The 14,213-nt window shown below is 39.7% G+C and overlaps 1 protein-coding gene across 3 annotated transcripts; it reads left to right on the top strand.

Moving 5' to 3' along the window:
* Nucleotides 1–5,480: 5,480 nt before the first annotated feature.
* KCNV1 (potassium voltage-gated channel modifier subfamily V member 1) lies at nt 5,481–14,020 on the top strand. Of its 3 annotated transcripts, none has more exons than XM_058275928.1 (4): nt 5,481–6,000; nt 7,181–7,662; nt 8,486–9,015; nt 11,880–14,020. In XM_058275928.1, exons 2-4 carry the CDS (start codon nt 7,196–7,198, stop codon nt 12,389–12,391), a joined length of 1,509 nt encoding a protein of 502 aa, XP_058131911.1. In that variant the 5' UTR covers nt 5,481–6,000; nt 7,181–7,195; the 3' UTR covers nt 12,392–14,020. The 3 variants fall into 3 exon arrangements, with proteins under 3 accessions (XP_058131911.1, XP_058131909.1, XP_058131910.1); XM_058275926.1 differs by having other exon boundaries at nt 5,768–6,000; nt 6,690–7,662; XM_058275927.1 differs by having other exon boundaries at nt 5,787–6,000; nt 6,757–7,662.
* Nucleotides 14,021–14,213: the final 193 nt, after the last annotated feature.

Genomic DNA, 14,213 nt, shown 5'->3' with positions numbered 1-14,213 from the left:
TATATTTAAATTAATGTTGTTCTATGTGCTTATGCCAAAATTAGAAAAGCAGATATTCTATACAGCTTCACAGTGTGCAGTTGACAAAAATACTTTTGCACAGATTTCAGCAAATGTGTCCTAAAAAATTGCTTCAAACAATTTTAAGTAGATCCTATTTTAAATGCCATGAAGATGCTGTGAAACAGAACTGTACTATAAAACTAAGAACCATCTTGCAAGGGAAAAATATCTTTCCCCTTATTTATCTCTATTACTTTTCCTATATTGCTTCTGATTGCTTAATATTTTTCTTATGCAAAGTAATGACAATGTGAACTACTGACAGTACACATTGTAAAATGCACTATGTTAGTTTTCTAGCGTAGTCTGTAAGTATGCATATATACATATATATATACACATATATTCCATCTGTTTATAATTATAACCCTTACCACAGAGCTTACAAAAGTAAATTTCTATATTTCTTGATTGAGATACTTTAAAATTCGGAGTTGAATCCAGGAAAATCAAGGAAAAACATCTCATATCATATATGAAGTGCAAAAATTACCTATTCTCCAATTACAGGGTGAAATTCAAGTTTACTAATTACCTTGATAAGAAAGAAAACACTAAATATAATCAGGGATAAGTTTAAATGCAATTTTACTTCTAATATTAATAAATCATCATACGTACTCAATAAGAAGAACAGTTTTTTAAAATTTCTTTGTCTTTATTTTTTAATGTTACATTCAAAAAATATGAGGTCCCCATATACCCCCCGCAGCCCCCTCACCCCACTCCTCTGATAACAACAACCTCCTCCAACATCATGGGACATTCATTGCACTTGGTGAATACATCTCTGAGCACTGCTGCACCACATGGTCAATGGTCCACATTGTAGTTTACACAGTTTTTAATGTTTTCATATGACTCAGTCTCTCTATCAACGTAAGGGAATTTGACAGAGCTGAGTAAAAAGGATTTAATTGGAATTTTCAAATTCGATATTGGGTTTACTTAATAGCTAATAGAAGAAGATGAACAGAGCATTTGCCCTGCTTTTGCTCCATTGCTTCTAAATCTTGTTTATGAAAGTTTAACTTCAGTGTAATTATAGGAATTAATCTCATGAACAATAAATAAATGTGCAACTCTACACATTTTCCTTGTAATTCAGGAAATTTTTTATTTGTATATTTGCATACTCTTGTGGTTTAATGAAAATCACTTACTGACCAATTCAATTATCTATATTTTTTATGATGGCTAGAAGATCCAAATTAATAAAAAATGTAGTCACAGTCAGATATATCTATATATATTCTACATATACAGACTATATATAGCCACTATATAATATCATGATCTATATCATCATCACTTAATTATTTGGAGTTTAGAATGAAATTTTCTCTTTTTAAGTTATTTTTAAAGTATTTCTAATAGTGATTTATCATTGCATTATTTTCATATTAATGCCTTTCGAAGAATAAAGGCTATGAGTGAAGCAAATGTTTTCAAGCTTTATATCTACTATCTGTGGGCCACTAGGGAAATTATTTCAACCTTCTCATCCCGGTATCTCCTCTGTAAATAAAAATAACATTATCTTCCCCATAGGGTTATGTGAAGTTGAAATGAGATAATGTTTGTGAAGATATTAGCATGATACCTAGCATATCAACAAGAACAATAAAGGCACTGTGCTAAACATTTTACATGGATTATCTCATTTAATTCTTTTAAAAATGTAAGTACTATTGTTATCCTATTGTTATATTCCTCATCTGAGGAAATGAAACTGAGAGGGTGTCAGAAATTTGCTAAGTCATGCAGGTAATACAAGGTAGAGTAAGACTGAGTAAGAAAGGTAGAAGCTATTATTGTCACTGTTGTATCCTCAGCATCACTGTCATCAATCCAGCCCATGATCTCTGCAGCAGACTAGGCTAAGAAATGAGTTCTTGGGTACTTCCAAAGATAATTTCCTCCCTTGGAAAGAATACAGAACAAGCCCACATTAAGCTAAATTCTGCATTAGAGTGGGATGTTACACAGTTGGGAGGATTTATTCCAAGAACCTGGAAGGCACATGAAAGTTGAATAGATAGAATTATCTTTAGTGTGCCACATTTTCTTTTGCCTTTAAACATATCACAATGCAAGGAAGAAAAAGAGGATGAAGTCATTTTGTCCATGTGTATTAGTCAGCCAAAGGAGTGCTGATGCAAAGTACCAGAAATCTGTTGGCTTTTATAAGGGGTATTTATATGGGAAAAGTTTACAGCTAGAAGGCCCTAAACAGTCCAATTCAAGATATCATAAGAGGTACTTTCTCACCCAAGTCAAGTTGCCACACATTGAAGTAAGATGGCGGGCAATTTCTGTCTGGTCTCTCCTTCCTTCTTTCTCTTAAGGCTCCATGGACCCAGCTTCTTCTGATCTCAGCTGTAGGCTGGCATAGGGCTTGTCTCTCAGGGCTCCCTACATTGGCTGCATACTATCAGGGAATGGCTTATCTCTCTTCCCCATCATCTCAGGATCAGTGTTCTCTCCTCTCCCATGTCTATAGAGTGCTCTTCCAGTGTCTTCTTCTTTATTTGTCCCTTTATATCCACCCACCAAGGGAGCAGGGACTCAATCCTGAGTCATACCTTACTGACGCAGTTGAATTAAAGCCCTAAACTTAGCAGGTAATTTAATCAAGACATGTCAGCTAAATCGAATGCACTCAAAATTTTATCACAACTAGTGGAATAGGCCAGTTTACAAACATAATCTCTCTTTTTGGCGATTTATAAATAATCTCAAACTGCTATACCATGTGAAAAGTCATTTTAAACATCATTATAATTGGCTCTTCTAGTTGTCAGTCCCTTCAGAATCAGAGCCAAAGATATGCATACTTCACATAAAATATGGTCCATATCGTTACCTAATGATAAATATTAAAGGAATTTTACTGTAAATGTATGAGTTTACTGTGAAGACGTTAATGCTGAAAAGGTACAATTTACTCATGTTGAACTTTCTGAAGTTCTTTAGTAACAATTATTCACTCATTAAATCTCTCCCTCTCTAATTATCAAAAGTAAAAATAAAGTTGTGAATAGATTTTTGGAAGACTAGATATAGGTCTTAGTTTGCCAGGCTCTTATGACAAATCAGCCAGATGGATCGGCTTAATCAATAGGAATTCATTGTTTCACAGTTTCAGAGGCTTGAATACTTGCTTCCTCTGGGCTTGGTGGCATTCTGGGGATGACTGGTTGCCCTCTGGGGTTCCCTGGCTGGCTTGCCTCTCTGCCATCCATCACATGAGGATGTCCTCTCCTTTCTCCTGGTTCTGTGGCTTCTGGATCCTCTTTATAAGGCCTCCAGTAACCTGGATGAATATCCACTCATTCAGTTGGGCCACACCTTAACTAAAAACAACCTCTTCAACCTATTTGCAATGGGTCTGCACTCACAGGGACATGGGTTAAGATGAATAACTTGTCTTAGTTGGGGTACCTAATTCAACCTACCACAATAGATGCGGCCCAAAATTGGTAGAGTGTTTCATAACAAGAATCAATGGAAAAATACCCGAATATAACAGCTGATAAGTAGGGAAATATACCTAAAGCCATTAGATTGTCAAATTTTCACAGTGCAGTACTGTGCTTCCTCCTACATGAACAATCACATTCCTCCCATGCAATGTAAGAATGAAATGGAAATCATGACCCCGCCAATTTCTTATCACTATTCTCCTTTTATTTCCTGGCATACTTCAAGACAAAATCAACCAGGAAAGGTATCCTTTGAAAGCACTCATTTCCCTTATTTATCATATCCTCTTCATTCGGCATTCTGACTCAAAACCTGTGCGACTGTGGATGGAGCAGAAACTATAAATTTAAGGGAACAGGGTAGGGTGAAAGGCAGGATTTTTATTATCCAAGAGATTCTATATCTTATAGAATAAATGGGTCATTTTTGTTTATATTCTACAAGTTGACTAGTCATCATCACTCTAGTTAAGATTATTTCAGTTTATTTAGGCTCTTAGCAGTTAAGAGCTAGGATATGGAGTCAAAACTTCGCTGGTTTCAATTGCTTCATATATTACTTCACATACTCTCCATGGAAGTGGGAAATTTCCATACTTAGTGCCTGTGAGCCTCTGAGTTCAAATCTGTACCTGAGGATGACAATGCTTCCTGCAAGGGATCGTTGTGAGAAGTTGTATACTTAGCACAGGGCCTTAAAGGGTGGTTATTATTAGTACTATTTCTATAGGACACCACTCATTACAATTGCAGGTCAGGGACCTGGGAGAGAAAGAAAAGACCTGCAAGGGTGAGTTGCCTTTTGCTAACTTCTGGTTATCTCTCCAAGATCTCCCTCCTAATCATGGGCTGCCATTCTATTCTGAAATTTTTCCTCCATCATCCCCATAATCTGTAAAGCTTGGATAGACCTTTATTACTAATCAATTGATTAAAGTTTTTCACATAGATGTGAATAAGCCTTAAGAGAATTTTGAGTTCATATTTTTCAGCTACAGAATGATCTCTTATTGGAAAGTTTTCTTTTCCCCTGGATAAGAAGAAGCTCTGCTACCTTAAAAATATTAATAACAGTACCTAAACATATGGATGATATATATTTTTAATCTCCTTATTTCCTGCATGGAAGACTTATTTTTCTAGAAGCAAGAGTTAACCAAATGGAGACCTGTCAAAAAAAAAAACAAAACTTAATCTATAAATGCCATAGTTTTGGGTTTTTCTTAAAATTCACTGGCATTGCCCTTTTATTCTCACAGGATAGATGTAAGTTCTTCAAGGACAGGGATTTTTGTCTGTGTTCTCCACTACAATAAATGCATGGAATATAGTAGATACTCAATAAATATTCATTGAATGATGGGGGGAAACACCTCATTTAAACTGCTTGACCCCTAGAAATATGCAAAAAATAAAGTAAAAGTAACACACTTTTATTTAAAAATCACACAAAAATAACATGTCCCAAGAATTGTGTTTAAGAGGGCTGCCTCTGACATCTAATGTATTGATTTTGAATTTATACCATTTCCCTTGTCTTAGCTTCCTCTTCCAGAAAATGGGTACAAATGTTATTCATTGTATTTTTATTATGATTAATTAACATATTGCACAAGTTATGTACCTACAAAACCTCCTGGTATAAAATAAGCACCCAATAAATCTTGGGTGATTTGAATACAACTCAGAATTGTGCTGAGGAGTGCACTGAGCCCCATGAGGGAAATACTAGATGGAGGTCCCACAACCAGTTGGCAAAGCCAGAGCTAAACAGCCAAGTTTCAGACAGTCACTGAAAAAGCTCCATCCGCCTGCTCATCTCTTTATTACCTTCTAAAACTAAGTAGAAAACAATGGAGATGATTGGGGTTCACTTGGTCTTGCAAAGATTTTTGAAAGATGCAGGATTCCGAGATGCTTGCTGGAAATCATGAGAGAACCTTGAACCGACGCCACGCTAAGCAGTTAATGTAACTTTTCCAGCCTCGAATTTACAGGGCTTCTCCAATTGGAAAACTTCGTTCTTGAACATTTGCGAGGACACAGATTCAGAGAAATGGGAATCAAATACAGAAATTCTTAAAAGCGTCTTCAGGAAAAATATAATATTCAGTGACAAAGAGGCCTCGCTTCCTCCCACGATCTCACCTCCCTTCGCTCCTTCCCTTCCCCACTGCTGGTGCTAGGAACCCCGAGGCGGGTGGCTCCGAGCGAGCACGGGGGTGGCCTCGCTTCTCCAGAGCCCAGGGGACAGGAGCCAGGAGGCTGGTGGAGGCGCGTGTTGGCTGCAAGAGCTCACATGAAGCTCATCGTTGAGCACTAGTTCCCCTCCTGGACCTGCTAAGCCAGACCTCACCGGTAGACTAGGAAGATCAAAAGAAGGCTGCGTAACCAAAAGCAGCAAAACTAAAGGCGGCGGCTAAGCGCAGCTCGGAGGTGCCAGGAGCCACAGGTGAGTCGTCTGGCCCACCCGCCCCCCCTCACCCCATCCCGCAAGGTCCAATAGGTTGGCCAGGGCGCGGCTCGAAGGCACCCCGGACGACAGTTCTAGTCTCACCTGGCTGGGGAAGGGCGCTCGCCTTCCACCTTTTAACTAGGCGTGGCTACTGTTTAAACCTCAGTCCCAGCCCACGCCTGTTCTATTTCTTGCCTTTTTGCTTTTTCCTTCTCCTAAAACGAGAGCTCAGCTGTGTGCCGACGAATGTGCCCAGGACACCTGCTCTCCCAGAAACTTCTAAGGCTAGAAACGGCTTAAAAGGAAGGGCGTAAGTGCCTCAACACGGGTGACCCCCGACAGGGTGCTGACTGGCAGTGGTGACCCCTTATTTTCAGTGACTCACCGGGATTTCAAGTAAAGGTCAGCATTAGTTAGCGTTATTCTTCAGCCAGGGAGTCAAAACCTGAGGAAGGGGCGAGATGACAAATAGAGCGTGAGGGGTAATCAGAGGAATGAGAGTGAATTGGGGGGAAAGGAAGGGGCCCCCTGGCCCTCTTCCCCTTCCCCACCTGCTCACACCTCAGTCAGCAATCCCAGGCAGGCATGTAAAGCCGCCATGGATAAGGAGGGAGAAATGCATCTACCCAAGTTAAAATGATTCAGACCCCTCTGCTTTCAAAACTTTGTGCTTTGTGCTTTTGCAGGCAAGCGTGAGTCTTCCCTTTGTTTGCATTCCGCTAGGAGTCATTTTGTCACCCTCCCCCACTCTAGACACCCCTGCCCCGACCCACGCAGCCAAGTAGCGGGACATCCAATCCTTGCATTTTCTGGGCTGGGAATCTCAATGACAAAATTAGGAAGCAAGACGCCACGGAGGGCCACGGCGGCTGGCAGGGTGCCCTGGGCTATCCTCGGCGTGGACCGCGCCTGATTGGCACCCTTGGGGCGACCCCTCCTGTCCGCCCAGCCTCTAAGCTCCGCGCCTCGCCACTCAAGGGCGCGCTGCCACCGCGCACTCGCAGCTCCCTAGCAGCGAGCCGGGAAGCAGGGCAGGGGCTGAAGACAGGCGGAGTGAACCAGTGGGAGGCCACCCCTCCCTCTGAGCCCGGGAAAGCCCAGCCGTCACCAGGGGCGGCGCCACCGCCCGCGCGGGACCGAGGTTCCCGGAGAGTCCCCAACTTTGTGGCTCCCTCAGGCAGCGGCTGCCGGGATGGAGCTGCCTCCCCGCGGCCGAGCACTGCTAGACTCGCCCCTGGACAGCTGTTCCCTGACCTCGCTGGACTCCAGCGTCTTCTGCAGCGAGGGCGAAGTGGAGCCCCTGACGCTCGGGGACTGCTTCACGGTCAACGTGGGTGGCAGCCGCTTTTTGCTCTCGCAGCAGGCGCTGTCCTGCTTCCCGCACACGCGCCTGGGCAAGCTGGCCGTGGTGGTGGCCTCCTGTCGCCGCCGTGGAGCCCTGGCAGCCGTGCCCAGCCCCTTGGAGCTCTGCGACGACGCCAACCCCGTGGACAATGAGTACTTCTTCGACCGCAGCTCGCAGGCATTCCGCTACGTCCTGCACTACTACCGCACCGGCCGCCTGCACGTCATGGAGCAGCTGTGCGCGCTTTCTTTCCTCCAGGAGATCCAGTACTGGGGCATCGACGAGCTCAGCATCGACTCCTGCTGCAGGGACAGGTATCTGAGGCGCGGTGGCTGGGCGGGGAGGCGGGAGCGGGGGAAAGGGCGCGGCGGGGGTAAGGCTTAGAGGCTTTACACGAGCTTCGAGCTTCGCAGAGCTCAGGCCTAGGAATAGGTGGGGCCACTTCTGGCCTGGAAAGGGAGGTGCTGGCACACGTCAAAGTCAACTGTTGCATGGAACTTCTTTTGAAACTCCTTTGTCCCCTGTCTCCAGGGAGTGAATACCAAGTTTATGTAAAAGGTGAGTAGGTCAAGCCTGCAATACATATGTGGTGATTTAATGGACTGGTCACAAAAGCTATGATCCAATAGATGTGTGTATAGAGATGTGGGTTTATCATTATCAAAACTGGGCCCCTGGAATATTTAGATGAAGAACTGCTTTAAATATCAAGGTTGGAACATTTATGCCTTGACTGCAAAACATTATTGGACTTCGGTGGTGGCTTTGCTCTTATTTTGCTATTACTTCCATCTCTTCATGGATACCTTTTATTTATGTTTAAAGAAAAAAGTTCCATAGGGTAAACATCTATTTTTGCTGCAAGAGAAATGGTTAATAAATGCATTAATCTGAAAGAGTTTTGCCATGTATAAATCTTTTTTCGCAAGCTTCTACAAAGGAAGTGTCATGGACTTTTAAAAAGTAGTTATCCTACATGAGAAACTTCGGAGAGTGAGGGCAGGAAACAACCTGTAAAATAGGAATGGGCATTTTCTGCATTTTGCATGACCTCACTGCCAAGTTTAATTCTCTTCTATTTCTGTATTTTAATTTTTTCAAAAGTTAGACTAATCATCACATTGTCTTCTCTAAAAGATACTTCAGGAGAAAAGAGCTGAGTGAAACTTTAGACTTTAAGAAGGACACAGAAGACCAGGAAAGTCAACATGAGAGCGAGCAGGATTTCTCACAAGGACCTTGTCCCACTGCCCGCCAGAAGCTCTGGAACATCTTGGAGAAACCTGGGTCTTCCACAGCTGCCCGAATCTTTGGCGTCATCTCCATCATCTTCGTGGTGGTGTCCATCATCAATATGGCCTTGATGTCAGCCGAGCTGAGCTGGCTGGACCTGCAGCTACTGGAAATCCTGGAGTACGTGTGCATTAGCTGGTTCACCGGGGAGTTTGTCCTGCGCTTCCTGTGTGTGCGGGACAGGTGCCACTTCCTGAGGAAAGTGCCCAACGTCATAGATCTCCTTGCCATCTTGCCCTTCTACATCACCCTTCTGGTGGAGAGCCTGAGCGGCAGCCAGACCACACAGGAGCTGGAAAACGTGGGACGCATTGTCCAGGTTTTGAGGCTGCTCAGGGCTCTGCGCATGCTAAAGCTGGGCAGACATTCCACAGGTATTCAGATATCCTTGATGCCTTGTAATTTGCCATTGTTTATAAGCATGGGTGCTTTGACCACAGCGCAGGGGAAGCAATTTTGAATTGAAAAGCCAACTCCCATGTCTTACCCAAATATGTCCTCTAAAGTGGTGTTAGTAGAAGCAAGCCCTCGAAGTTCTAACCATAGAGGAAAAGGAAACCACTGTGTCCTAAGACATTCAGAAACAATTTGGCTATTTGTTACCATCAATTTAGTATAATCCAGTGTATAGAAATTAAAGAGATTCTGTCTCCAGAAGGCTGTAGATAAAACATGCACATGAAACAACACATGAAAAGATAAAGATAAGTTATATATGATACAGAAAAACATACGTCATATCTTTTTCCTATGTTCAAGAAAGTGCTTGCCACACATGTTCCTTTTACAGAAGGGAGTATCAGTTCTCCAGAGCCTTCTCTGGCTACTCAGAAAGAGACATGATCAGGCACTGGTAACCTTCCCAACATTTTTAAATAGACAATGGAAATCTCCTACTTTGGAAGGAAGGAGAAGATACTAATCAAATGATTTATTTGGTATATGAGGATTTTCTTTTCCCTAATCTGGGGTGCAATAGAGTGAGATAACAGAAATTCCTTAGATATTTTCTATCATAAAGCTTTTGAAAATCTAATAAACATTTTCTTCACATATGTCTCCATACAATGCACACACACACGATTAAACGTGCAAATTATATTCAACATTCCCAAAGGCAATGGTTTTTGGTGGGTAGACAAGTTGCTATTGGATATTCTGGAGTTTATATGTCAGACCTTAATGAAAGCATGAATTCCCTGTCAACTTGTTTAAAATGCAGATTCTAAGCCCTAGTCATAGAAAGACAGATTTAATATTTGGGTTTGGTACCATTATCATACACTTAAAACTTTGAGAAATGCTGGACTAGGATATCATATCACTAGAATACATATTAATACAAGTACATATTAATATAAATAAGTTGGCTAGAGCTCCCTATTCCCCACTTTCTTTCCTTAGAACCATGCCTTACTTGGCTACCTAAAAGAAGTTGATGGTAGTTGTTTCTCCCTATAAACATAGGGAGAAATCTACCTCAGTCATGTTCCCCTATCCATCTCAGAGGTAATTAGAATGTATCCTAATATAATTTTGGTAGTGTATTTTCCTAGCTAGTTTGACATACTAAGGATTTGATAATGGGGTATCCACCAAGTTTTAGAAGTACCACTCTTTGTTTTCTGACACACATAATGGGATGCTTTCTTCAAGTATTTATAATCTCTTCACAGGATTCAATTTAAAAACACCCAGTAAAGACTACATTTTTTTTCCAAAAGAAAGGAAAAAAGAAAATAATAGTAATTTCCACAATGTCACCTCCCTCGAAACGTTTTCTTAGTTCTTAGGCAAGTAAAAGCAAAGTATTAATAAAGCCTTAATTCACTGAAAAGATATGAACAGTTCAAGTGCATAAATATTTGACAATTTTACCTTAATATTACATCGAGCAAATAAAAGCATAGTTAATAAATAACTATATGAATTATAAAAGAAAATTAAGAGGTGTTATAAAATAGCAGTTAGGAGGACAATGAGGGGCCAATGAGCCTAGGTTTAAATCTTGGTTCTGTAGCTTGGTACTATATATATACTACTTCTCTGTGCCACAACCTCCATCTGTAAAATGGCATATTAATTACACCTATTCATATAGTTATTTTGAGGATTATCTGAGCTAATGTCTATAATGTATTAGATTATGAAATCACTGATATTGTGTTATCTTACAAAATTATTTTGAACATTTCATCTTGAAATGCAAAGTCTTCCCAGACAAATGCTATGCTTCTCCTCATATGCTGTCACTTTATTTCAGAAATGCTATTCATTATAGACACATCAAGGCTAGTTTTCTAAAAGATATTTTAAAGGTATTCTAAAAGATTTTCTTTTGAGGTTAAACCTCAAAATTAATATTCATTGATCTTTAAAAATAGCTGGTTAATAATTAAAGAATATCTCAAAATCTGAAAAGCAAAATTCAAAATAATGAGAGAACAATCAGTATTTCAGTGCATTGCAAATAGTTTCTAATAAGTGAATAAAAGTAAAGACTTATTTTAAGAGGTATTGCTTTGGACTTCTGGGACCATTGTGATGGCATATTGAGATGGCTTCCCAATCTGGGTAAACTTGTAGAAGCATCTTTCTAGTTTCAGGGATGGTATCTTATTGTTCATTCAAATCCTGGTCCTACAACAGGCTCCCTCTTAACTCCCCTTGGGGAAGGGTGGCTGATTTAGTCTCTTATCAGATGGGATTAGACTCTCTTGCGCCTGTCTCCCAGGGGTTTAATGAATCTTCAGAGGTAGCAGTGGAAAATGTAGCAATGCCTCAGAAGTGAGTAAATTCCCTAGGTGTCTCCAAGTCTACCCAGCATATAGACTAAAGTCCAAACTCCTATCATATGCCCCTGCCTTCCTCCTAGTATCTTCTCTTACCAGATATAGAGATAGGTTGATAGATAGATAGATAGATAGATAGATAGATAGATAGATAGATAGATAGATAGCTAGATAGACATACAGACAGTAGGTGCTTAATAAATGTATAAGTGAATGAATGAATCTACTTACTTTCCCTCTCCACCTGGACACATCAATTAGACTATGAGCTTCCTGAAGACAGGGATTAAGACTTAATCATCTTTCTATCCCCGGAACACTGTCCAATGCTAGAGACATATTTCTTGTGCAATGCATGTTCGTTAATGGTTATCAGGGAGGAAGTACGGAAAGAAGGGAGGGAGAAAAGAGGAAGGCAATGACTGACGACCGTTGTTCTCTTACAGGATTACGCTCACTTGGGATGACAATCACCCAATGTTATGAAGAGGTCGGCCTGTTGCTCCTATTTCTGTCTGTGGGGATTTCTATATTTTCAACTGTGGAATATTTTGCTGAGCAAAGCATTCCTGACACAACCTTCACAAGTGTTCCTTGTGCATGGTGGTGGGCCACAACATCCATGACCACTGTGGGATATGGGGACATTAGACCAGACACCACCATGGGCAAAATTGTGGCCTTTATGTGTATATTATCGGGAATCCTTGTCTTGGCCTTGCCCATTGCTATTATTAACGACCGCTTCTCTGCTTGCTACTTCACCTTGAAACTCAAGGAAGCGGCTGTTAGACAACGTGAAGCTCTGAAGAAGCTCACCAAAAATATAGCCACTGACTCATATATCAGCGTTAACTTGAGAGATGTCTATGCTCGAAGTATCATGGAGATGCTTCGATTAAAAGGTAGAGAAAGAGCAAGTACTAGGAGTAGTGGAGGAGATGATTTCTGGTTTTGAATTCACTCTCAATTTATTGACAAAAGCTTATGTAAATCTAACTTGATTGATAAAGCCTTCATACAGATGCCTATATATTATTGATGAGTCTTTTCTGAGAACTACCTGTCTTAACTTTTATTGATAAATGTCTTGGCCTACTTGAGTAGTTACATGCCCCAAAATATCCCCAAAATATTCTTCAGGGTATAATTGTAGCTATTTTCACATTTGAGTCTCAAAAATAGCCAATTACAACCAAGCTCAAATGAACCAATATACATATGTCTAGATTTTCAAATACAAAATAATATCATAGTAATATACCCAACAAAATTAAAGGTTTTATGACTCATTGATTTTTTAAACCTTTGCACCATTAATTTTACAAATGGAAGTAAAATTGCATAGCCCAGATAAAAGACAAGAGAATATTTAAGAATATACCAAACAACTTTGCTATTTAAAGATATTCTCCAAGAAAATAAATTACACCTTTCCCATCAGTTAAAGCTATTGAATATACCAATTAGCTTTGCACAGATAAAACCCTGATTTAATAGCAATAGATTGTGTTCTTATCTTCCTTCTGTACAAATCACAGGTCACAAATGGCCTGGGCAAAACTCTGCTTCCCATCATCACTATTGGAGGTGGAAAGCACAAAACTGCCTCAACTGCAGTAGATGAAAGCTGCACACAAGCTTTGAAGAATTGCACATCTTCATTCTTCCAATTGAGTGCATTATGTGGATTATAAAGCAGATTATTTCTTAGTACTCCATGAAAATCAAATGGTCTTAAAAATGTCTGTTTATGGATATACTGTGCACAAGTTATGTCTTTAACATCATAAAAATGTAAAGGTGAAGCAGTGAACATTCCAAATTTATACACTGAAATTATGAGATTAGGATATGTTGATTTACATCACTGGATGAACTTGAAGACCTTATGTTTTTTAACAAAAAATTATTATGGACAGCTTTCTAACTTTTAGCATAAATTGAAAATGTTCAAACTTAGTGGGCATTTTGACAGCAGCTGGATAATCATTTGTAACATATTAATAATAATCTTAGACATTCCTTTTTATAACAAAGACAAAAGCTATGAAGCTAAGAATGCATTTATGATTCCCAATATTCTTGGGATCTTAAAATGAGATCTTAAAAACAAAAGAGATCTTAAAAACAAAGAATAACAAGAAATGTATTACTTTAAGATTTGTATTTCTCAATGGGGGCAATATCACCCCCAAAAAAGCAAAATTAGTTCTTAGGAGGTGGAAAAAAATGTCTTAGACTTCTAATATATAAAGCACAAATTTATTTTTAGTACATAGACATACAGTTTATCTGTGGTCTTAAAATTTCAGGTGTGCAATTAGGAAAAAATTGTCAAAAAAGTTTACTTGGGATGGCTGATAAAAAAATAAAACATTGAGAAGCACTGCTTTAATATATGACTATGCTATGTTTCATTAACTCTATTATAACTACTCTGTATATTATGAACTACCAAGAAAAAAAGAAAAAAGTTTCCAATTAATTTTAAGATACTATTGATTGTAAAATGCATCCAGATTTTAGATATGTACAAAAAAATTTAATGCATTTTAAAAGTCAATGAAACTTCATATGTACTGCCTCCTGTTTTCTGGTATGTATGCTTTTGTTCTGAAAACACTTTCATTGATGGCATGAGTTTTACACTGTATACTAACATACAGTATAAACCACTTAGCTTGATTTTACTTTTCCTAAATATTATCAGTATTTAGGAAGTATGGTTAGTAATGAAATAAATGCTTTCCTTCTTACACATATTCACAGGTGCTAGA

The sequence above is a fragment of the Dasypus novemcinctus genome, chromosome 14, assembly GCF_030445035.2.
Source record: "Dasypus novemcinctus isolate mDasNov1 chromosome 14, mDasNov1.1.hap2, whole genome shotgun sequence".
NCBI lineage: Eukaryota > Metazoa > Chordata > Mammalia > Cingulata > Dasypodidae > Dasypus > Dasypus novemcinctus.
The sequence above is the reverse complement of the archived record's forward strand: the minus strand, read 5'-3'. Positions and strand labels throughout refer to the sequence as shown.